The following is a 26192-nucleotide window of genomic DNA, read 5'->3' on the forward strand; positions in this document are numbered from 1 at the left end:
TCAAAAAGAAACCATAGAACACTGCTTCATCTTGGATTTTCAAAATAAGTCATAGTAAGGTTGTGGTAAGTATGCTTAGTTTGTAAGTCTTACAAAAGCAAAAGACAGAAAGATTCCCTTCCACCCTTTCTGGAGGTTAAAGGGGATTGAAACCAGGGTTTTCTACTCTTATCAAACTCATGATCTTCCTTGGATCTCCCCAATGCTAGGTGTTCCTGGGGAGATAAAAATGCTAGGTGTTCCTGGGGAGATTAAAAGTATTTAGTCCTCCCCCTAGGGTTCCAAGGATAAACCATGGCCCACCTTCACTCTGAGGAAACATTGAGTTTGTGGAGTTTCTTTACAGAGCATAATGTGAGGGTTACTGGCAATGATATGGATACTCCTTTCTCAACAGTTATAATTAGAAAGTCTTTACCAAAAAAAAAAAAAAAATAAAATAAAAATAAAAAAATAGAAAGTCTTTACCAAACAGGGAGACAGGCTTCTCATTATCTGCATATACTAATTTCTCCTAATCTTCTAGGTCTATAACCTCTAGCCTCTCCCAGGACATGTACAATTAAGGAAAAGCTGTACAATAGTATAGTGTCTGGATACTCAAGTGAGGCTATTTTGGCCTTCTCCATCCTGCCTCGATGGGATGTAATCAGATAAAAAGCCCAGCATGGAAAAATCCTTTTACAAGGGAGTGCAGCTGAACACACCAAGACAGTGGATAATGACTCAGGACAGTCACTCACAACAGCAGGATTACAGATGTGAGCTTCCATAACCAGAGTCTTTTAATTTCTTTCAGTCAGGTACTTACAAAGAGCAAGAAAAAGAAATACAGTTGATACAAAGGGTTCAGAATGCCTTGCTTCATGGCCCAGGCTCTAGGCTGGAGAATTGATTTATGGATCAGCTGACCTTACTAGAATTTGAATACTAATAAAAACTAAACCAATCTTTTGAAAAAAATAAAACACACACAAACACAACCACCTATAGCTAGTGAAGTCCTGTTACCCAGAGAAAATGACTCAAATATTCAACACTTCTAAATAAGTGCTTCAAAACCAAAGTCATCAGTCACAAACATATAGGAAAACATTTTTGAAGCCTTTATTTACAAAAGCTTTAAAAACAAATAATACCCTCTGTTTTGCAAATAATGTTTAGTTTAAAAAGGACCGCCCAGGTACAGCATTTTCGTATCATGTTTACAGAATGTACAAGGGAAACGAACTATGTTGCTAACAGTTAGAGACTTGCTAATATTGATTGAAGTGTAGATAACACACATTACAACTTGTAGTCCATCACTTCAGGGTAGAGTTAATGTTCACCAAAATCTTCCAACACATGCTCTGGTCTGGTCACATATTCTGCATGGCTAAATATTTCACAGTCTCTTGTCAATATATATAAAATAGATTGCAAAGATATACACAAAAAAATAAACAAGCATTACACTCCTCAGGTAATTTTATTAGCTATATATGTGTGTATTTATATATATATTTTGCATTTTGTTGTTTTGCACCAAATCTCTCCATTATTTGTTTTTGTAGCATTTATGAAATCACATTTTTTTTTGTATTTTTAATGATATAAAATGTACCTTAAGACTTGTTATCTTTGGACTTTAATGAAATTGATTTGTGTAATCAACAAATCAAGAACATCATAAATATGTTTATAAAATAAAACAGTAAGGGTAAAAGTGATGGAGTAAAAGGAAGCCGATCAAGGGAGGTGGTGTTGTCATAAAACTGGAGCTCCAACATCTTAATGGCCAGCCTTCTGGCACAGAGGACATAGCCAATCACAAGGGCTTCTTCCTGAAGGGTGTAAAGCTGGTTTGAAATTCTTCAGTCACATAGCAGCCTATGCATGCCAATTAGAAACCAACAGACATGAGATGTGCTTGGAAGGCTAAACACTAAACACAGAAACAGTAGTTACTAGGCTCTTCAGTAGTTCCTTGTCTTTTTCTGTTATTCCTGTTGAACAATTTGCACAATGCACGTGCTGTACTCTGAATGTCAAAAACAAGCAAATACTGTAAAAAGGTGGTAGGTGGTCATTTTTCTAGCTAAGAGCAAGAAAAATCACAATTTCTGATAAAATAGAGGATTGAAATCACTCTCTAAAGTGCAAACTTGATGGTCCACAATCTTAAATACCTATAAGTACTGCAGAATAGAAGGAGAGGCATGGAAGAGGGAAATAAATTACACTCAATGCTAGTTAATTTAGGAAAAGGGAAAAACAAAACCAAGCTCAAGTAGGCAAAGTTTATCAAATTATTCAGTAATGTAGCTTTGTCACACAAGCTTGATAAGAAGTGTATTAAATTAAGGCCAGATTTAACCTGAATGTACTTTAATTTATTAAGATCATAGCTAAGAAAGGCCATACTTATTACTGAAAGCAGAAAAGGTCTACAAAAGGAGGGGGAGGTATTGCCTATTATTTAAGGGATGATAAAACCTATATACAAGCATGTGTGTAACTCGTATAAAATAAAAATAAGACTATTTCCTGTCATGACTGCTTGCTGGCTTCCTCTTCATATGCATTCCCTGTGCCGTTCTGTACATAGGATGAACCAGAACCAAGGCCATATAAGTGACCACAGTATTTGGCATCATCAATGTGATCTTCAAAGAACATCTAAAAAGAAAATTTTGAAAGAAAAAGAAAATCATTTTAAGCAAATGATACCACCTGTAGTTTACATCTCAACACTGTAATTGCTATTAACTCTTTCTGTGATGTTCCTTCAAGAAGCTATGCTGCATATTTAATAAATAAGACTGACTGATGCCCTTAACTACAGGCTTAAAGGACACGTTCTAAAAAGCAAAAATCTTTTTCATTAACATTTACCTCATTTTAATAAGAATTTATGAGCATAAAAAACATGGCAGACATTTTCATTTCTTTAATATAACAAACTTCACAGAATATGAGAAATAATGCAAGAAGGGGAGGGGACATTAAACCATTTTAGGTTGTCTTAAGTCTATGTGCAAGGGTGAACTGACTAAAATTAACAAAATCCTAAACGTGTTATTGACAGTAAACCTCAATATTCTCACTACATTACTGTCCTTGAAGAAGCCAATAAAAAAGTAAATAAATAAAGATAACAAACTGGTGTCAGAAATCCACCACTGACTAGCCATAAAACATTTTAAAATAAAAATCCAAAAGGTGGTCCTATATTGAAACTAGACAAGTTAGTTATGTGAGTGGACAATTCAAGTAACTTCTAAATCGATACTACCTGGCAAAACAGATCAAATGAGCTCTATCAATAGCATGTTTTACCAAGAGAATATACTCAAAATAATTCCACAGCAACTATTTTATAAAAATGTGTTTCTGTAGGCACATTATATATATTTGTACCATTTATGCCAAACCAAATTAGGATACACACACACACACACACACACACACACACACACGTACCAAACAAAAATAGGATACATATGTGTGTATGTATATATGTGTGGATATACAATTAAAATTTGTTTATTATTATCAGCAATGAAGTAACCATGACATCTATCACCTAGTTATCTATCCTAAAAACACTCAGTTCCACTACATATCATCCTTTTATTCCTAACAATTTTATACTTGAAGTACTTAATGGGGAAATTCCTGATAGTTTTGATTCAACTATATGCCAGATTTATTTAATACCTATATATTCAAAAAGCCCTTTAAGACTTAGTAAAAACTGTTAAGTTCTACTTTATAAAACCTTTTTAAAGCAATGAAGAATGACATGAGCAAATCTATTTTCGCCACCAGTTTCAAGACAGAGAAGGTAAGACTACCTGGCTTGTATGGGGTCTAAGAAAGTTGAGTTCCCTCATTATTACATTTTTAGCTTAAAAAACAGCATGTTCATATGTACATGATTTCTACAATCACCTAATTTTTTATTCTATAAACAACTTATTTCAGTAGAATAAATAATGTTTTTTATTCTATAAAGAATTTATTCTATTTCCTTTTGAGTTTCATTTCAGGAGGACTTATTTATAACACTTTCATTCAAATGTGGTGGATGTAACTTATATAGTACCTCTATTTATATCTTCACTTAGTAGGTTCTTAATGCCCAAAACTTTTGTCATCAGACCTTTAATGTTCTCTACCTAACAACCAAGAAAAAGGCACTGATGTCTTCATACTTCTCTCATTTTGAAAAAGGCCATTCCTGTAAGCAGTGAGTCAGACCCTGCCTGGTGTTGAGGTCCTATCCGCTCCAGCTCTAACTGCTCAGCAACTTCCTGTAATCCACCCTAGAAGAAGAAAAGTTGCTTGTCAAATAGAGAAGACTTTGGGACTGGAATTCACAATTACAGGTTTAGACACTGACAAAAATATGAATACATTTTTAATATGAAAAGATTAACCTTGTAAAGATGGCAAGGGGATTGATAAAATATGAATTTGTAACTTATTTGTGGATTATCAAAGCCTTTTTTTTTTACCAGAATATGAAATTCTAATAGGAAAATTTTATTTTAATTATACATTTTAAGGCAATTTAAACATGCCTTAACAATTTTCCAGAGATATGGAGGAAGTAGATGATATTCAGGGTAACAGTAATAAACCACACTCAGTGTATTAAACCATCAATCATTAAAAATATCTGTATCCCCTAAAGTCTTTTTTTTAAAAGATTTATTTCTTTATATCTAAGTACACTGTAGCTGTCTTCAGATGCACCAGAAGAGAGCGTCAGATCTCATTATGGATGGTTGTGAGCCACCATGTGGTTGCTGGGATTTGAGCTCAGGACCTTCGGAAGAGCAGTCGGTGCTCTTAACCACTGAGCCATCTCTCCAGCCCATCCCCTAAAGTATTTAAAACTAAATAAAACAAAGACAACATGAGTGTTCAGACCACTGTAATTGTCAATCTACCACATAATTTTCATTTTCTCAACTAAGAAGAGAATTTTACAAATATACAACTCTTTTAGAATGGTTTGCTCTGATCTACTTATATTACTATAGCTATGACTGAGAAAAATAATGAGAGTCAAAGGAAAAGAGAAGAAATAAAAGGCAGACACAGAAGGAGACTACCAATCAACTTCCTCCTTAAATTAAAAAGCCTTTATTATCAAGTCATGCCATCTGCAGTGCATCCTAGCTTTACAGAACTTCTGTCCAGCAACTGTTTCTGTGCTAGAAACATTGTGTGCACTATGCATCCTTAGCAGCTGCTTAGAACACAGCAGACTAGATATGAGTGATTGGTAGCACCTTATTGCTAACATACACTTTTAATGTGAGCAGCTCACATAGCAATCAATAAAATATTTGATATTTTTAGGTATTTCTGAATATATAGATGAATAAAAAACTAGGACTCTGTTTCTGAAAACTATTATTGTACCAAGCTGTCAATTAAAAAAACAAAAAACAAAAACTTCCAGAGCCAGACAGATGGGAACTTGAAGCCTTAGATTCTCAGCATGACACTCATCTGTGTAAGTAGTCAGGATATTCTGCTGGAGTTCACTTATGAGGAAACCTCAAATGACACAGGATTCTATGACTTTCAACTGACAGTCATGAGACAATCTTTCAAGAAGTTCTCCTAGTTATTTGGCACCACATCTACATCAGAGGCAAATTATTTGTGTTCTATAATTCTCAGTAAATTGTTGAAACTAAAGCTTCCACATTATAATTCCTCCATTCTTGCTTAAGAAAAACGATTAAATTCCTTACTGTTTCCTAAAGCAAAGCTAAAGCAAAGCTCTGTTTGTATTTTTCTAAAATCTAGATAGGGAAAACTTGACCAACCTTGGTTTTTACTGAAGACAGGGACAATACTGGCTACACATACACTTGTTAACCTTAGTTATAACTTACATACCACACCAAAATCCAGCAACTAAAAACCTACTCACTGTATTGCCAGGGATCTGTGCCAACTCAGGGGAATTTGCTCTTAAGCCAAAGTAGCACTTTTCTTTAATCAGGAAACATTTGTTTTGATAAAATTAATGTTCAAAGGTTAAACATACATGGCTACATACATTCAGTATTATCAGAATAAGCTACTGTCTATATAGAACCTACACATTTACTATATAGTATTTATGCCTAACCAGTTTTAGCTACGAAAATAACATCATACTTAACAAGAAAGAATAAAGGAGAGTCTCTAGTCAGGATAATCTGAAGGCAAACGATGTTAGAACACTACTGAATGTCTCTGCCTGCTGCTGGCCAACCCCAATCTGTATGTTTATGATAGTTCTGTGTGCTGGGAGTGTGAGAACCTCTGCAATACAGGCTCAGTTAGTGTGCTACACCTCACACTTTCATTTCAGTTCATGATCCTCAATCTGGCATCAGTAACAAAAACATGGCCCTTAGCTTGGCTTTTGTTAAAAATTTATTCTGGGGACTAAAGAGTTGGCTCAGCAGCTAAGAGCACTGCTATTGTGGAGGACCAAGTTTCAGCTCCTAGCACCCACTAGGTGGCTCACAAGTACCCTAACTCCAGTTCCAGAGGGTCTGACACTCTTTTAGCCTCTGCTACCTCTTGCTATAACTTCCACAGGAGTGAGAGAGAGTGTGTGTGCATCTTAAATATATTTAATGAAATTAACCTATCAACCTTATTCTGGGCTGGAAAGATGGCTCAGCAGGTAAGAGCACTTGCTGTTTTGGCAGAGGACCTAGATTCAGCCCAAACACAGCTTGGTGGTTCACAACCATCCATAACTATAATTCTAGGAGATGAGATGCCCTCTTCTAACCTCCTCAGACAGCAGGCACACATTTGGTGCATATACACATGCAAGTAAAATACCCATATACATAAAATACAATTTAAAGAATCTACAACAAAACAAAAATCCAACCAAGCAAAACACAAAACTAAAACAAACCTTATCCTGTTAAGATAAATACTGCAGCTTTGAAGAGTGATTGTCTATATGTTATTTAAGAATAGGATCGGATAATTTAATGCAACCTTTTTTTTTTGGGGGGGGGGGTTCGAGAGACAGGGTTTCTCTGTGTAGTCCTGGAACTCACTCTGTAGACCAGGCCAGCCTTGAACTCAGAAATCCGACTGCCTCTGTCTCCTAAGTGCTGGGATTAAAGGTGTGTGCCACCACTGCCCAGCTTAACGTAACTTCTAAAACATTCAGGCCTAAGATACCATAGAAATTACTTGGTCTAATCGGGATTCTCAACCTTCCTAATGCGGCATCCTTTAATACAGTTGTATTGTGGTGACCCCCAACCATAAAACTATTTTCATCATTTCTTAACTATGATTTTTCTACTGCTATGAACCATAATATAAATATCTGTGTTTTCCAATGGTTATAATTAATCCCTGAGAAAGGGTTGTTCAACTTCCAGGTTGAGAATCATTGGTCTAACTAATGTGCTAGTTCCAGATAAAGTCATCTGAAGCCTTACTTTGAGATTTTTGCAGCTCTTCATGAGGTACTTCACATCATAAATGACAGGAAAAAATAATCGAAGGATCTCAAAGAAGTCAAGTTCTTCTTCAGGCAAGTTAGAGTTGGTCAGAATTTTGATTAAATAGCCAAAGTCATAACCACTAATAAAAAGATTAAAATAATTCAGAAAAAAATACATTAATACCATACAATGAAAGAAATTAGTTTTTCAGATAGAAAGTTAAACAATTCATGCTATAGGCAAAATGATTAACAATAATGTACACACAGGAGCAATGAAAAGAAACACATTCATAACTACAATGCAGAAACTGATCACTCAGCATCCTAAACACATGATACTATCAATTTAACTCTACAGTCACTAAAATAACATTTTTCTGATACGTAAGAAAATTCTGGGCTGGAGAGACGCTGTTCACACATGAGTATTTAATTTTGATCCCCAATACCCAAGTAAAAGCTGAGTGTTATGTCAACCACACACCCCCAAAAGATAGGGTCAGTAAGGTCACTGCCACAGTGAATGGGAAGGTATATGAAAATGTTATAAGCCAGCAAGATTAGCATGCCAAAGGCAAAAGTCATGTAAAATCTTGTCACCATTTACATGAATGAGATGGTGACACTTTCCAATTTTAAAGAATAAATCCCTAAGTATTTCATTTCCACTAAGTGACTTTATTAAGATGTACATTTCCTCAAATGTTGTTTCTATGTCAGTATAACTCTCCAAGAGACAGTTATCAATGGGAAAGTTAAATATGATAGAACTAAGGAAAAGAACTGTTTTTTTTTTAAATATAATACAACCCCCTGCTCCCTCAAATTGACATTACACATCCTTTAGCACTTTTTCCATAGCTGCCTAACTCCCTCCAATCCCGGACTTCTTCAACATTACTTTCTATGAAGGGCCCGTGACAGCAAGCCTTCCTTGAAGTGCCCAATTCCCAGAGTTCTCTATACAGACAAATGTTTGTGGGTACTGACCTTTAGGTACATGGGTTTTCTCCATGGGTTTAAAGGAGAGGAATTATAGCTATAAAATACCTTTTTCTTATAATTTAAACTCATATTTGGCAAATGACCTTACTGAGCCTATTTTTTGGAGGAGATACAAAATAAACTTTTACTTGATGTTTATTATTTTACTTATAATATGAAGGAGGAGAAGTTTTACCATAGAAGATCTTTGGTACACGTACCCAAGAGCAGGTATGTGTGGTTTTGGTTTTTGTTTCTTTGATGAAAAAGTCTGATGGTGTAGCCCTGACTGGTCTGGAACTTACTTTATCAACTAGGCTGGCTTTAACTTACAGACAGATCTTCCTGCATCTGCCTCTAGAGTGCTAGAGTTAAAGACATGTGTCACTATGCCAGGAAACACTGTGCTTTTTAAAAACCTAAGAACATAGATAGAAACCTTGTTATCAGATAATTAATAAACCCAATAACATCAAGTCTCTTTTAGTTCTAGAACTTGCATAGAAAAACATTTTCACACCTCTAAGTAAATTGACTTTTATATGAATTAACTTCCTTGTAGAAATCCTCCTTAATTATCCAGTTTAATTTTTATAATAAAGAATTAAACATCATCATATACAGTATATATAAAATATGAGATGCTTTAAATAGGTTGTAATTGACCACTGAGAAAAATCTGGAAGGCATTTTTCATAAGGATAGTCTTCCCAATCACCTCATCAAAGCAACCCCAACCAAACCCAAGCAACCTCCTAAATATCCATCCTCGGCCTTGTCTCTGTGGATGAGTTGCTCTTCGTCACATTTACTATTACTATACAACATGCCACACCGGAAATCAGGTTACTAAAAACGGTGCTGATTTACCTTTCGCAGAATGACAAGGACATGGGAAGGAAAATTTTAGTCTGTTGTGTTCAATTTTAGAATCTTAGCACAGTGGCTAACATCAGAGAAGTACCACCAAGCTTTTAAAGAATGAATTCCTCCCTTTATATAAACATAAAATCTAAGATTGAACACTGGTTAAGAAGGAAGGGGACACAAACCCTCAGTAGCTCTGCCAGGTTTGAAGGGAAGCTGTTTCTAGCCACTAAGCACCATTCCCTCTCAGGTTACAACAAATGCTTTGTTAAAAGATAAACAGCACTGTTCTCGGTGAGGTCTTAGACAGACTCGTGGCAGTTAACTCTTTCTAGAGCTAAGCACAACACTGCTGACACAGTGACCCAGACAGATGTAAGGCAGATGGGATGGAAGCATACTGCAACCCCTTATTTAATTTTTTTTTTTGTACCTATGAAATGATAGCCATTTGACCCCTTCACAAAGAACCACGCCTGAAGTCATAAGAAGTTCTGCAAAATATTGGGTCTCAATTCCTTCCTCCTCGTGCTTTTTAAACTGGATACCAGATGTTGTTAGTAGCTCTATAGAGTCCTGAGCATACATGTCCTCCCTGGCAGGAGAAAGAAAACAAAAAAGTTCAAAATTCCCATTAAACAGTTGTTCTCCACTTATGCCTACAACTACAATGCAGAAACAAGACAGAGGATTGGTTTATGTCCAACCATTCAAATGCTTCAAAATGATCAAGAAAAATAAAATATAAGGTATCCAAAAAGTAAATAATCATTCAAAATAGTCCAATGGTGAGTTAACCCTTACCACCAACTCAATTTCATCAGCTTCTAAATACTACATAAATTTCACTGGGCTTAAAAAGGGTCTTTTACTCACCAGAGGCTACCACAGACATGGTCTTTTCAGTCTCTGCAGCTATTTTAGTGCTGCCAGATGGAGCTGTAACCACAGCCCTGAGGGCTATGCACACCTCTCATGCTCTCAGCAGAACCAGGAAGGAGACACCAAGGGGCCAACATTTCTTGTGGCTGAGTTAAACTACATTCCATCTTAAAGAAAAAGGAGATGCCTCCTCTCACAAATGAGGAGCCTTTCAGCGCCTCTAGTAAGCAGTGAACTGTTCAGAATTAAAGACTCAGTTATGACATCATTTCTTCTTCAGCAATCACATACCTACATTAGAGGCAAATACAATCCTAGACGACTACCTTAAACCAAGCCAGGAAGCACAACTATAAACCAGCTCTTCAAACTTTTACTTAAATCAGACAAAAAGCCACCTATAATTTCTAAGCACAAATACGTTAAGTATTATATTAAAAAGTTGAAGATTCATGAAAAAGTATCTTGTGGATTTACCATTTATTTTTATTTATTTTTTTTAACCTTAACATTGGTCTCTACCATCAGCAAAAGAAAATTTCTATAAAAGACTTCAATAAAACTAACAAAACCGAAATAAATGTTTGACTTTCATCAAATGTATTTTTGTAGTTTATTCTCTGGAAATCAATTTCAAAGGTCAGTTTTAGTTCCCAGACTGTCAGGAACTAAATGACAGAGTTAAGAATTGAAACGTCTAAAAACAGAGAGGAGCCACAATCATCACTTTCCATCATGCTTTCTCTTGAAAAATCCTGTAGGAAAGATATCAGAATAAATTCAATGCAGCCCCCACCCTCCCAATACCGTCAGTTAAATAGTTTGTTATACTAAAAATATGTCCCTTAAACGAGGTCCTTGGGCTCACACTGAAGCTTGTTTAAATATGATTAATCAATCAAGAATACAGTAGACTGTTCTCCAGGCTCATGTTGCTCTTAGCCACATGCTCAAGTTATTTTATTATAGTCAACATTATGTAACCATTACCAAATTAAATAATACATCAATAAGGTAGGACAGTGAGTCTTGGTGCACTTAAGCCATTATTTCCCAAACTTGCCCAATGATAATAATCACCAGGGGAACTTACCAAAAATATGGATTCCCAGGTCCCAATGCAGTCCCAGACCTATTGAATCACAATTCCCAGGTGAGAGACCTGGAGGAGTACCTCGGTATTTTATAATAAAGTAAGGTTGGCAAACAAAGACATATGAACAGTCCCTTTCTCTCTCTTCTGCAAAATTTATATAACTCAGTCTAAGCTTTGTTGAATGAGTCTTTTATAATAAAGTTTGGTACAGAACTCATGCTTTATAATACCTAACTCATAGCCTTATGGGTGAGGTTAGTCTCTAGAGAGGATGAAGGAAACTTCCTACAGTAAGGTGAGTTTGATAGCAATTAGGAGGTCCATTTCCCAGTCACTATACTATCCTTTTCTGATGGTACCAACCTTAGATGTTCTACATTCTGCTTTCTCTACTCTCAAACATTCTAGCAATAAAGGGAAAAAATACTAAAACTAACATTAAAAAGTAACTATAACATTGTTTAGTCAAACTGTAAGAATTTCATCTAGTGTTGGCTACTGCCTGTTAGATCTATTATTCAGATTTAAGTTAGCAAAGTATATAGTTATGACTGAACATGAGTAAAAAACATGTAAAAATCTCCAAAGATTTTCCAAAAGGCATAGGTATATTTAGCTATCTTTAGTTAATATCCTAAAGATGCACTATCTACTAACTCAATCATGTAAAAATACCAAATTTCCTATTTTTATAATAATATGAATAAACCCTATTATAAGAACTCACACTTCTAAACGTGTTCTTATCATCATTAAACTACTTCTTGATTACCTCCCAGATACCCACCATAGGGTCGATATAGCACCTTCTTCAAATGTCACTTACTCTCATACTGATGGTTAACAATCTTTAGTTTTTAATAAATTAAATTAATAACAATAAACTCAAATAACAATAACTCAAATAAAGTAATAACACAAAAATATACCTAAAATTGCAAAGTCTATGAACGACAAGAAGACAAATAAAAAGGAAGTATTCTCACAAGGAAGTATTCTCAAAAGCTATTTAAAATAGGCTAATTATTTATCCTTTTGATGGATGAAACTGAGCAGAAGTTTCCAATTTGCAAAGGACTATAACTTTCAGAAAACAGTAGCAAGCCCGCCTGCTTGTTTCTTAATATGCACATGTGTGCCCAGTTAAAATTTACTGAAATATTCATTCTGGGAATGAATACATAAAATTTGACAAGATTTCAACTTTGGATTTAGATATCTACTTCCAATAAATTAACCACAAAGTTTCTGAAGGACATAACAAATACTCCACGATTAACATTATGACCTGATAACCTCATTAGAAGTTAGGAGGACAATAACAAAAGGTGAAAACATTACTACATCACATAAATGCTTGGCAGCAGAGTGTAATGAAAGCTACCCTAGGAGAAGCAGCAGGCTAGGAGATGGTGCTTCCTACTGCTATCCAACACTGTATAAGAGTAGACAGTGTTGCCAAAGAAATGGAACAAAATTCAAAATTTAATGTCTCATCCACTGAATGCATACTTCTTCTGTATATAGTCAAAAAGTGTAAATTGAGCCATCATAAGTCAGGAACCATATGAGAGGCTCACTAAAGAACCTAAAGTATATACCCAAATCATCCACCTATATCATCCAACCTTATCACCATCCAACCTTAAAGCATATTCCGTAATCATCCAACCATAGCATAGATATACCACAGTACATTAAGAAAAAGGTCCACTTAGGAGGCAGAGGCAGGCAGATCTCTAAGCTTGAGGCCACCCTGGTCTACACAGCAAGTTCAAGACAATCAGAGCTACACAAAAGTAAACAAACAAACAAAAAAACCCCACACAAACAAAAAAACAAAAAAAGGTCAAGTAACCGATTACTCAGAACTCTGAATAACAATATCACCAGTAGCACATATAAATGAGAAATCCTTAATATATACCAAAAATATAATAGTTACACAACAACTAGGAGGAAGTGTTGAGAAACTAGTAAAAGTTGTTTCAACTTTTCAATACAATGCAGTTTCAAAAGCATGCTTTTTGTAAACAAAAAGAAAAAAAAATGTCAGCAAATAGGCTTTATAAAGTCACAGTGTAACACTGTTACAGTCAAGTTTTCTTTCTTTATGTCTAAAATGTATATACTTCAATGTTAACAGTCCACACCCGGTAAGTGTGTTTACCTCACCTGAGGAGCTAATGAGAAGGTTAGAAAATGCTGTCCATCAAGTCAACAGTTCTAGGCTATGTCAGTGGTGAGGATAACCCAGCTTGCTCACTCCATAACACCCAAGCTTAGCTCTGAAGAGGACACTATAGCAGTCAGTGTGCTCCTTAACTAAGGCTGTGATGTTCTTTTCTGTTACAGAGTTTATCAAGCACTGGGCAAAGAAAGTGAAGACTTAGCTTTAAAACACACATTTATAAACATGCTTGCTTTCAAGCCCACAGTAAGTATAACAGTTACAGTGACCAAAATACCAGTATGTCTAAAGACATATTTTTACATAGAGTATTTGGTCCTAAATGTTTGTTACCTAACACTGATTTAGGTATTACAAGTCATGCCTCCAGGATTCAGAGAATGTTAAGTAACACTTGATGAGTGGTCTTCCGATTGCAGGTATTTCTTATAAATGGGCCACTCTCAAGAATCTAAGCAAACACACACTACAACCACACATATCTTTCCACAAATCTTTTTATCTACACCTGATAAATAATTATTTGCATTTACTCCCTTGATGCTAATGGTAAAACCTGAAAGAACACTGGCAAACCTACAAGAACCCTGACATGGACAAATGTGAGAATTAAACACAAAAATTTTCACAAGCACAGACAACAGGCAGAGAGATGAAAACCACTAAGTTATTATGATGTTGGACAACGTTCACCAACACTGTGCCGCAGAGCCTAATGCACTGATATGTTCCTTCTAGGCATTCAACAAAGTCAATTTCCACGATTCTTCAACACGTCTAAGATGCTATTATGATACTTCCCACATTATGCAGTACTACTTTTATCTTCTCAAAGGCTTTTGCTCTGATTAACATTTTTCACTATTTTCTTCTTAAAATTTTTAGGCTAAAATTTTCAAGTGTGTTTGTGTGTGTGTGCGCGTGCGTGCCTGCACATGTCCATCATATGACACATATTCAGTTCTCTCCCACCATGTGGGTCCTGAGCATTATACTTAAGATCATCTACCATGATGGCAGGCACTTGAGCACTGAGTCACCTCCCCAGCCAATGCACTCTTTTCTTTACCATTCCTATCATGTTACCATTAGTAGAAATAGCAAAATTGGCAGTAAAACTAGTTTTGTCTGAGTAAGAAAAAAAACAAATGTTCCTGGAGAATAATGGAAAAATCACTGCTACAAAAACGACCATCTTGCAAAGGAGACTACCAGCTTTACCAAACATGGATATATTAGCTCCCAGTCACAAACCAAGTATTATATATATATATATATATATATATATATATATATATATATATACACACACACACAAAATAAAAACAAAAACCAATGTTATGATGATTAATTTGAGGGGTAAAAAAGAACCCTGAAGAAGTCAAATAGGAAAAAACTAAAGAACACAGTAATCATTTGAGGAAAGCATTGGAAGGGTATTTTCAACTTGTTCCAAAGCTGAAGTGCTCATGAAACATTATAAAATGATGAAAGCAGGGATGAGCACGTTAGACTTTCTAGGGTCTACAGGGACTGTCAGTGCAGTACTAGGTATTAAAATACGATCAGGATTATTTAGAGGACTAACAATACATTTTAAAGATACGCAACTGCATTGCTTACACTATCGCCTTCTAAAACCATTAGTCCTGCTATTCATTAGGTCTAACATTTAAAAAACAGTACATATTCAACAAAGAATAGGAATGAAGAAAGGATTCTCATGTAAGAATTCTTACACTAGCACTGATTGTTTTTATCATTTTCTGTTGCTATTTTTCACACCAGATGTTTGATCACATTATACAAATATAGGCTACCAAGCAGAAGGGCACCACAATATTGTAACATAGTGTAGAATATACTATATATTTTATTTCCATACCTGAACAGCAATAATATGCCCCTGTCCCCTACTAGGCACTTATATCCTGAAGCTCAGAAGTCATATGAACTCCACAATGGTTATAAATGTGGCAAACTTACTTAAAACAGTGTGTGTGTGTGTAAATAAATTTTAAAAATTCAACTGCATGGTTCTTGAGCATAAACTTTGCCAATGATGCTGTGTCAAAAGGATGGACTCACCTTCATGTAGTTCCCTCAGCTATGAAGATTGCAATAATTAATGTAGAACTATTTTAGTTTATACCCAAGATTTGAGTTAGACATCAGATTTTGGTAAATATGCAAGCTTCAATACTATTACATTTTCTGTATGTAGATTAAGAGGTTGAGGATTACATGGGAAGAAAATGAATTTGAAAAGAAAATAACCCCAATTTTCCAAGAAACATCTTAGTACATGTGGTCAGTATTTAGAATGCAAAGTATGACTGTAATAAAAATTTCTTCACAGGAATAATGACTATCTTAACAAGTCTATAGTAGACTGGAGTTGTAGCTGAATGATACCTGCTTGTTTAGTCAGCAAAGTGCCACCCAATCATATGAATTCCAAGTTGGGCATAAAAACAAATGTGATAGCTCTATGTGTGGTGGTACATGCCTTTTTAATCTCAGTACTTGGGAGGCAGAAGCAGATGGATCTCTGGGAGTTTGAGCCCAGCACTGTCTACATAGAGAGTTCCAGGCCAGCCTGGGCTACATAACGAGACACTGTCTCAAAAAAAAAAAAAAAACAAAAAAACAAAAAAACCCAAAACAACAGCCAAATGTAATAGTAAAATCTATACCCTAAGAGTCATGCTTAGGACCCCAGGTTTCATCTGCAGCAACTTAAACAACGACAAACACAACAGAAACAGCAACAAAAATACAGCTTCATAACTTTCCATAAAAGTGACCATCATATTTTAGAAATAACATCTTTAGTACTAAAGTCTTTGAAATTAGAAAGTTTTTATTATCTTTCTAACTATGAAGCAATTACAACTGCCTCATAATAATAAGCCTAAACTTTTGAATTTCTATATTTAGTACATTTCCAGGGAAACTGAGGTTATATATTTATTTCCCACTTACGTCAAATTAAACTTAAAATTAAACTGCCAAGTTGATGTTCCTGGAGGGTATTCTCCTTGTTCATTCATAAATGTCAGTCCGAGCTGAATTATCTTTAACAAGTCTACATTACACCGCAACAGTTGGTATTGATAGTCAGCATTGCTTCTGAATTCTCCAATGGGTCTTGCAACAACGCCTGGAAACTCAGTGTCCTGTAAAATAATTGAAAATTATTTACTAAATGGTCATAAATACAACCCATAAACAATCAGGAAATTTTTGAAACAAGTCAGAGAATTCTATGACAATGAAATTCTGTATGTTCACACTCAATGATTATTTTATAAGCATGAACAGCATTACCTGTTAGACCTCAAAATTCTATAAATTTAAATTACTTTTTCTTAGTTGAAAATTATCGATAAATTATTATCCTGTACTGATAACTCATAATGAACTCAGGCAAATATTTGGGCCATTTCCAAGGAAAAGAAAAAGCATAAACCCATTCCTAAGGAGTAGGCATATGAAACTACACTTATAGCATTACATTACTAAACTCAACCTGCATGAAAGATTGACTTAAAAGTAGAAAATACTCTGTGCTTTCCAATCAAAGCAGTGAGACAACATTTATCTTGCCACCAAAATAAAGAAAAAGTCTCATTAATGTCATTTCTTTAGTTAGCATAGGTGTTTTCTGTGTAATTCACAGAAAGCATGTCCAATTCACATTCTCCATGTAGGCTGTTATTTCTGTAATGCAGCTATTCCTTATTATCTGAGATATAAAATGACCACTAGCAATTTCTACTGCTCATAAAAATAATGGTCCCTGCCCAAACAGAAAGTTTCAGATCTAATTACGGACAAATATACCTTACTAAATGGTATGCTATGTAAAGAAATTCCTGTTCATCCACAGAGATGAACTTCTTTTTAACTTGTGATAGTAAGAAAATTATGTATTAGTTTAGCATGAGCATTCAAATTAAGGCTAACAAAAAAGAGGAGGACGAAGAAGAGGAAGAAGAAATAGTAAGCCAATATAAAACAGTAAAGAAATTTAAAATTTGCTGAATTTAATACAATCACCAGCGAATTACTGGATTCTATAAACATTAAGCTAGACATGAAGTAGGCCAGGGATAGAGGTGCAAGACATTGAAAATACTGCATTCTAGGGCTAATAATTGTGTGGATCATAAAAACAGACTAGCTATAACAAATATACAAAGTGCAATAACAAAGCAGAAAATTAATTATACAAACATGTTAGGCAGACTAAATACCACCTATAAGAGCAGAGTTGTTTAATGATCAAGTATGTTTCTGGAGCTTTAGCAATCTTTTCTCTAAAAGTTCTATTTTGGTTGTTCTTTGTTTTAAAAGATACCCAGGAACTCACTGGCTTCTGAAAGCTTATTTGGTCCAAGTAGCATGGCCTTGGGATTGCTTAGAGCTGAGCTGACATGCTTAGATAGCTCTATAGTCCTCCCACTGAATGTAATCAGTTTCACAAAATCGTACTTCAACAAGTCCATTCTGTAACCATGTCCTCCTCCCCATGCCAAAGAAGTCTAAACCACACGACTTTCTCCTCCTAGCTAAATGAGTGACTCTTTCCCATCTGCTGCAGCCTTGGTATCTCACTCCTGCCTTCTCACACAGCAGCTCAGACTCTGTTAAAACCCATAGGAACGCCATAGCTTCCCGAGAGCACAGTGAAGCCTGTCTCCCTTAAGCCCTTAAACCCAGGGGAAGCAAGACCAAATCCTAAAAGCATGTCTGCCACTTTTATTCAAATGTCCCCGATTCCTAATCCCTTGCTGATTAATGCAAGCAGCAAAAAAACTCAACTTTGTCAAAATAGTTTTGTTTCTGATGGCCTTCGCTGAAAGAAATAGTCCACTTTTTTCATGATGAAATTAATCCCTAGCTATCAATGAAAAGGGTTTAATTGAAGGGTTTAATAGCCCACTCCAGGGCTTAGGGGGACAGTTCATCTGGTAAAAGTACTTGGCATGCGAGCATGTGGACTGGTGTTCAAGCTCAACAACCTATGCTTAAAAAGTACATGGCCCATGTGCTGGCAATGTAAGTGTTTGGAAAGCAGAGGCAGGTGGATCCCTGGGGCTTCCTGGCCAGTCAGCCTAGCTTAATCAGGAAGTCTTAGGCCACTGAAAAACCAGCCTCAGTGCAACCCCCCCCCCAAAAAAAAAACCACACATACACACACTTATTCACTCACACTCTTTCCACTTCACCCTTACAAAAGGCATTTATAAAGCTTTAGTCATGTCCATACCATAGCAACATAATTATATTTTCGGATAACCTGACGGATTTTCTTCATCTCTTCATCCAGGTTACAAGCCCAAACTTCACAAATTCTTTGGCTATGATCTACGGTTGCTGCTGGCATAGTGACAGCACAAGGAGTCTAGATTCGGAGCATCAAAATGTTATACTTGATTGAAGATTTGTTTCATAGAAAGACTTTACCCTTTACTTATGCACCTGTTGAAGTAAAAAACACCAATATCATGACTGTGAATTATAAAACTGGGCTGATAGAAGCCTTAGGTTCCTTATACAAAGTTCATGATTCCAAGTTTTACAAAGTTCCTTTTCTTAAGGCACACAGCTAACATTTTGAGAATAAAAGCCCCACACCACCGATTTCCTAGCTGAATATAAATTTCACTAATTAAGATTTGCTCCGAGTTCAATTCACTCCACACAAAACTATGAACCATTTCAAGCTAAAAAAAAATGAAATCAATAAAATCAAACGTTTCATAACAGAATGCTTGCTTTTATTCTTCTAACAAAACATTTAAAATCTTATTCATTCAAACCAGAACAGAGGAAACATTTTTTAAAAAATGTTTTCAAAAGCCATCAGGTAATCTCAGAAACAAATGTTCATATGGCGGGAGAAAAGAAAGGAAAGGAAAGGAATGAAATGTGTAATTTAAAAATTTCTAATTTCAAAAACTGGCAACCCAAGAGAGACCTCATGTCTCTGCCATCCACACAAGGTTCACGGTATACAATGGTGAGATAATTAATACAGACGGACAAGGACCAAACACACAATAACCCCCGACCAAAACGAGCGAGTTCAAAAGAGGGTGGCCTGGTGTCCCAAACTCGTAAATGTACGCTGGAGAAAACAAAAGGTGATGCTGGGCACGCCTTCTTTCCTCCTCCCCCTCCGTCCTCACACCGATCCCTACGCGCGCTCTAGGGACACAACTGTACTCTAACCCCGCTTTCCTCCATCCCCTCTTCTCTACTGTCGTCTCAGGGGGAGGGGTCCCTCCAAGGGGGGGGGAGGCGGCCAAGGCCTTCTCATCCCTGAGGTCGAGCGTCCTCCGTGGGCGAGCAACGTGGAGAGAGCACGGCCGCCTTCATGTCAGGGCTAGCTCGCTCGGCTGGCCGCCGGCCAGGGGCTGGGTGTCTGTTCGCGTGGCCGGGAGCCAGACCGACTCCCCCCAAACCCTCTTCAAAAAAAAAAAAAAAAAAAAAAAAAAAACCACCCCACGGCCGAGGACGAAAGCCACCGGGGCCCCACGTAGGCCACCGCCCTCCACTCGCAATTTCCTTCCCACAACGAAGTCCCAGGTACAAAGCGGTGGCGTCATCACTGCGCGCCGCGCCCCTGACAGGCCCCCCCCCCTCGGCCCGTTAGCACCCCCGTCCTCCCCGGGGCTCCCCGCCTGCCTCCGCCAGCTCCGGCCACCGTGGCCGCGCTTCGGCGGGCGCCATGGCGCGCGCCCTCTCGGGCTCCCCGCTCCCTTCGCCCACCGCGCCCCAACACGCCCGGCGGGCCCCCCCCCCCGCCGGATCTACTTGGGTCTCTGAGCTCGCGCTCCTCCTCCTCCTCCTCGCCATAGAGCTAGCAGCCGACGGCGGCGGTGGCGGTGGCGGTACCGGCGGCGGCAGCGGGAGCCCCATAGACGCCTCTCGCCCTGCACAAGGGGGAAAGGGGAGCCGGAGCGGCGCTCGGCCCGGCGCGGCGACGTCGCTCCTCGCACGTCCCCGGCGAGGGCGCGGTCTGATGACGCCAGGCGCCGGGTGGGCGGGGCCCTCCCTCAGGAGGCGGGGCCGGCCGGGCAGGTGACGGACGCCCCGGCGGTGGAGCAGGCAGTGCCGGCGAGGCGACAGGGCCTAGCTAACTGCCCCCGAGGCTCGTGTTGGGGCCGGGAACGCACCGGGGTTCGGTCCAGCCGGCGAGTCGCCCTTTTTCCAGCCGCCCGCAGTGGTAGCTCGGACCGCCGGGGCCAGGGTACTCGCGAGCGCGGCGTGTGGGAGACGGCGCGGCCCCTGGGCGGCCCCAGCTCGGCCGTGTTCGGTCGCCCGGGAAGCACCGGGCTAAGCTAGGAGCAGCAGGCCAGAGGACCTTGGAGGGCCTCGGGCCCGGGGACCCGAGGAGGATGAGCTGGCTCTTTCCCCTGGCGAAGAGCGCGTCATCCTCCGCGGCCGGGTCCCCTGCCGGCCTCACCAGTCTCCAGCAGCAGAAGCAGCGGCTGATCGAGTCACTCCGGAACTCCCATTCCAGGTGAAGACTGGTGGCTTCGGCCGAGGGTAAAGTAGGACGGGAGGGCGGGCTGCCTGCAAACCGCGCATCTCCGCAGGCCGCTCCATCAGCCGCCTCCTGTTGATGGTCCTTCCAGTGGGGTTAGGCGCTGGCTTCCCGAGTGTGTGCCTGGTGCCCCACCGCTGTTCAGCTCCTCTCTTGACTTGGCTCATCTCCACTGACAAACGGAGTCTTCTCTCTTTAATCTGTATTCAGCACCCCTAGCTCCCACACTAATTTTCCTTTTGATCCACCTGATTGTAGCATTGCCTTCGACTTATTAACATGCTAACACACTTGGCTAGAGACAGTTGGGAAGATAATTCCCAACAGTTTTACAAACTGAAAATTTAAACTGTTGCAACGTCAAAGAAAAGGGAAGCCAGTGTTTTTAGTTAACTCTGTCCTGGTGATAATCCTTTTGAGTCTGTAATTAAAGCTCACCCTGTTCCAATAACCTCTTTCTGTCTTGTAATTGTTAGAGTCTCTAGACTTCTCACTTTCTTCTATTTGGCTCCACACTTAGGACTTGCCAGACAACCATCTGCATTATCTGTTGTCTTTTGAGTTTGCTTGTTGTATTGTATTCAAACTAGAAACACAGGATTTCAGATTATTTCGACTTTTTTAAAATATAAAATGATTTCCTGCAGTTTTTTTAAATTAGATATGTCCGTGGCTGCTACAGGCTTTCAAATATTAGAGCTGCTTTGCGATATATGGGTTTTACAATTAATAGCTTCACAGCATATTTTATAAAGTATATTAGAGATCAACATGGTTAAACTCTGCCTTTCAAAAACCTTGTAACATTATACACATTATAATATGTAATATTTTACTGTATTGTACAATATAATTATGTGTGTATACATACACATCCATGAGATAATAACATCGAGTTATTGAACACACCGTCAAGGGCTATTTTTATGTTACACATCTATTTTCTTCCTAAGCAAATAAGCTATAATCTCCAGCTGTTTTAAATAAAATTCTCCAAAGAAAAATTCACTACAAAATCAGTTTCAATGAGGCCTGTTGCTGACTGAACTGAGTCTCTTGGTTGTCAACTTCATTTTGGTTGTAGGAAAGTTTCAAAAAGTCATTTACTGTCTTTTTAAGTAGAGAAGAGTAGCTGTCCTTTATTGTTGGTTTCATTGTGGAAAATTCAACTCATAAAGTTGTTCCGCGTGTCGGGTGTGACGGCTTTTCCCAACTCACGGTAAGGTCACGAGCCATGCCTGCTCTTAAAGCTTTGGGTTGGCTACACGAGAGAACAAAACAGACTTGTCTAAGCCAAATTTTATGTGGTGTGGAGCTTTCATAAACGAAGACCCGAGTCCCAGGGAAACCATTTTGTCTTAGGAGTAGGCAGATGGGTGGGCGAGTGTGTGGACAGAAGGACACGGTCTAATGGTAGTGGACTGAAATGGAGGAACTTAGCAAGTCCTGGATTTGAGGTTTGCTTGCTTGCTTGTTTTTGTTTTTTCTAAACAGGGTATCTCTGTGTAGCTCTAGTTGTCCTGGACTTTGGGCTGTAGACCAGGCTGGCCTTGAACTTGGGGATTTGCCTCTCTGCCTTCCAAGTGCTGCCAGTCTCTCTCCCTATTCTTATCTCTAACAGGGCATTCCTTCTGCCCTGTTAGAGGGACAGAGAGGATTTTCTAAGAGTGGCCTTTCTAGGTGTTAGGTTTCTTTTATCATCCCTGAGGAAAGGGGAGTTCTGTTTTTAGGACTACTTTCAGAGGAAAATGTGGGGTAAGAGATAGGAAGACAGCAGGAGAATTTGCTTCCAAGTCTTCAAGTCTCCCTTAGTTCAAGGCATCAATAATACCCAAGTGCTATACTTATGATGGTAGCAATTTCTGAACTCCAACATAAGTCAGCGTTACTCTAAATGGGGTTTTGTTTTGTTTTGCTAACCTTCAGAGCAGAGTCATGGATAGCTAGAGCTACACAAAGAAACCCTGCTTTGAAAACTAAAAACAAAGCAAACAAACCCCAAACACTTTTGCAGGCTATACTTGCAGGATGTGTAAAATAAGGTGACTAACTTGAGAAACACTCCAAAGGTTTATGCCTTATAATGTCTACTTAGAAAACTGTAGACTGTTTCAGTACTACTACTGCAGAAACACTGATAGAATGATTCCTTAGCCTTTACTCTTCTCTGTTAGTGATGCTGGTGATTTTTTTATCCTTGGAGGATAAGATGGAACTTTTGAAACACTAGTCTCTTACTGCTAAGGCTAGTATATGGGGGACATGATCTGAAGTTTGTACTTTAGTCCCGAATAGAGTTAATAAAACGGTAAATAAAAGGAGATCTGGAGTTGATTTGAAAGGATCAGTAAGTACCTTTAAATGGATGCAAGACTAGTTTGTGTGCAAATCTTTGAACTAGAAATTTTGGACAGGTGACATTATCTACACATACTGTAGAACATAACCCTAAGTATTTGGTTCTTGTAAATTCTTGAGATTTTAATTGAAATACTTTAAACTTACAATTAGGTATGAATAATTCTAAACATTTAAGAATCTTTTAAACACTTTAACAAACTGTTACCTTCTTCAAAAGATTAGATGAATTTCATAGCTTTTTTTCTTTTTTAAATGAGTGACACGCTGCGGGAACAAGTCTGAAACTGTCTTAAAAAAACTAAAGGAGTTTAACTGAAGCAAGAGGACACATTTAAGTCTGCTATGAAAATGAAAATGGAAGTATATAGCCTGGACTCAAGAACTAATCTTCTAGATGATAATAATAATAATAATAATAATCACACTATACAGTTTACCACTAAAACAGTGGTTCTTAAACTTCCTAATGCTGCAACCCTTTAATAAAGTTCCTCATGTTGTGCTGACTCCCCAACCATAAAATTATTTTCATTGCTACTTCAGAGCTGTAATGTCGCTACTGTTGTGAATCATAATCTAAATATCTGATATTCAAGTTATCTATGTGGCCCAACCCTTGTGAAAGGGTCATTCAACCCCCAAACCGGTTCCCACCCACACCAGTTGAGAACTACTGCACTAAAACTTTTGAGTTCATATGTAGAAAAACAAATTCTCCTTACTCTTTGAAAAAGTTTACTTCAGAAGAGATTATTGCTTTCCTGTCCATTTGCTCTGAAATCTTTAAAGAACACCTGTATGTGTTGTGTTTATTATCTGACTTGGTGGAGGTATAAATAATCGGGGTGATCTTAACTCGCACCCTTACCTCTTTTGTCATGGGAATCGGCCTCTTCCTCCCCTTCCTCTTCCTCCTCTTTTTCCTCTTTGTGGTCTTCTCCCTTGTTTGCTTGTTCGTTCTTCTTTCGTTGGTTCACTCACTAACAGGGAGCCAGCCACCTGCCTCTGCTTCACAGTGCTGGGAGGTAGGACTCTTAAATAGAAGTCGGAAGGAAAGCCCAGGTTTTCTTAATAATGTAGAGCTGTGTGGGAAGAAAAACAAATGGGAGGAGAAATGTTTCTCGTGTTTTAGATGTTGTTGTGTTCATGGGCTTCTGGAGCTGTTTTGGATTGTGATTGAAGGCTGGCAACAAATGTAAAATAGAAGGACAAGATTTCCCTGGTGAATTCAGCTCTGGAACAAACCTCCTTTCCTCTGTGGTACTTCGTGTTTAAGATAAATAATTTCCTCACTAGTGACGCGACTTTCACCCTCTTTTTTCAGTAGCTTGTGTTTGTGATGATCCTTGTTAACCAGGCTAATATGTAAGATCTCCAGTGAAGCTGTTTAGTACAGTTTCTCTGTGTTGCACCCACAGTTAGAAAATACTCCAAATGGATGAGGTAATAGTGACTGTTCCAAACAGGTCTCTCTTTTCTCTATATCTAAAGTTAATTAGCCTCTTTATTAATTTCTTTATCTAAAAAACAACTTAGAGCTATGAGTAGTAATTATTATTTATCATTAACTGTAAATTCAAAGTTATACAAGTAATAAGCCATCTTTATTGTCTTTACCTGGATCTCCCAGGTAAAAGGCTTCTGCATTAATTTTGATACTAATTATATAATAATGGGAGTGCTGTTTCGTTTGCATACTAGAGTATATTAAGTTGTTTGTGATGCATACAGAATTGTATTTTCCTTTTGTACCACCACTAGACTCCTAATGAAAGGAAGCCCAGAAGTCAGGTGCTACAGTGGGTTGCTGCCCTATAGTCCTTACATGCCTATGACCACTGAACTGAAAGAATTCACTGCCGGCTTGCTCTTTGCTCTACTCAGCCTAGAGAGTCAGTTGATTCCTCAAGCCTCTCAATGGGACATTCTTTAAGGCACAAAACAAAACAAATCCTGGCATTGGAGACCTGTAGAGGGCACACCAAGGAATAGAGCAGTGGTTCTCAACCTTCTTAATGCTGCGACCCTTTAATACAGTTCCTCATGTTGTGGTGACCCCGACCATAAAATTATTTTTGTTGTTACTTCATAACTGTAATTTTGCTACCCCGTTATGAATTGTAATGTAAATATCTGTTTTTTCTGATGGTCATAGGTGATCTCTGTGAAAGGATCACTCATTCTTGAAAGGGATAAAGACCCACAGGTTGAGAACTGCTGGAATAGAAGCTTTGTAATGAAACTGTCCTAGATTGTTGGCTGTAGTTTTAACATACACTAGATGCATAGTCTGTTTGTAAAGCATTCAGTTCTTCCCATTTTCCATTTTCTTTTTTTTTTTTTTTTTTTTTAAAGATTTTATTTATTTTATGTAAGTACATTGTAGCTGTCTTCAGACACTCCAGAAGAGGGCNTNANATCTTGTTANGGATGGTTGTGAGCCACCATGTGGTTGCTGGGATTTGAACTCTGGACCTTCGGAAGAGCAGTCGGGTGCTCTTACCCATTGAGCCACCTCACCAGCCCCCCATTTTCCATTTTCTGTCTGTGGCTCTTATACATAATCCCAGTGATGGAGATGGATGCGGGGTCAAATATGGGTCACAGAGTCCTTTTTGATTATTCAAACCTTAATCCTGTAACTTCCCTTGACAGTAAGCTTTTGTGTAGTCATTGACTTACAGCTTTAAGCAATTATTCTTTGCTCGTAGTGTAAGGCTTGTACCCTTTAGCTCACTGGTTTCTAGTAAGTCTTTCTACAGATTTTACTCTCAGG

At 38.1% G+C, this 26192-nt stretch overlaps 2 protein-coding genes across 4 annotated transcripts in view; one reads left to right on the plus strand and one right to left on the minus strand.

Annotated features, from left to right (window-relative positions):
- Positions 1-1082: 1082 nt before the first annotated feature.
- Positions 1083-20555, minus strand: Cnot7 (CCR4-NOT transcription complex subunit 7). 3 transcript variants are annotated; one of them, XM_029531749.1, is made up of 8 exons: positions 20323-20538; positions 18773-18984; positions 16483-16676; positions 11304-11342; positions 9762-9923; positions 7470-7614; positions 4200-4310; positions 1083-2661 (listed from the first exon to the last, which is right to left on the minus strand). In XM_029531749.1, the coding sequence occupies exons 2-8, from the start codon at positions 18887-18889 to the stop codon at positions 2533-2535; spliced, it is 897 nt and encodes a 298-aa protein (XP_029387609.1). In that variant the 5' UTR covers positions 18890-18984; positions 20323-20538; the 3' UTR covers positions 1083-2532. The 3 variants fall into 3 exon arrangements, with proteins under 3 accessions (XP_029387609.1, XP_021074272.1, XP_029387610.1); XM_021218613.1 differs by lacking the exon at positions 11304-11342 and having other exon boundaries at positions 1084-2661; positions 20323-20555; XM_029531750.1 differs by lacking the exons at positions 1083-2661; positions 11304-11342 and having other exon boundaries at positions 4194-4310; positions 20323-20555.
- A 28-nt stretch (positions 20556-20583) lies between these two features.
- The window catches only part of Vps37a (VPS37A subunit of ESCRT-I), a 41782-nt gene continuing 36173 nt past the window's right edge, over positions 20584-26192 (plus strand). Inside the window, exon 1 of the mRNA XM_021218610.2 lies at positions 20584-21031. Coding sequence (XP_021074269.1) covers positions 20907-21031 — 125 coding nt within the window. The 5' untranslated portion in view covers positions 20584-20906. The remainder of the gene's footprint in view (positions 21032-26192) is intronic.

Source organism: Mus pahari, chromosome 19 (assembly GCF_900095145.1).
Source record: "Mus pahari chromosome 19, PAHARI_EIJ_v1.1, whole genome shotgun sequence".
NCBI classification, from domain to species: Eukaryota; Metazoa; Chordata; class Mammalia; order Rodentia; family Muridae; genus Mus; species Mus pahari.

Bases quoted from the DNA above. Each gene is read 5' to 3' on its own strand.
- Cnot7 (XM_029531749.1), bottom strand. From the start codon at position 18,889: ATGCCAGCAGCAACCGTAGATCATAGCCAAAGAATTTGTGAAGTTTGG. The intron at 16,677-18,772 runs GTATGGACATGA...ATTATTTTACAG, and splicing joins AATATAATTATGTTGCTATG to GACACTGAGTTTCCAGGCGT. The intron at 11,343-16,482 runs GTAAGTGGGAAA...GTGATTCAATAG, and splicing joins AATTTTAAGTTTAATTTGAC to GTCTGGGACTGCATTGGGAC.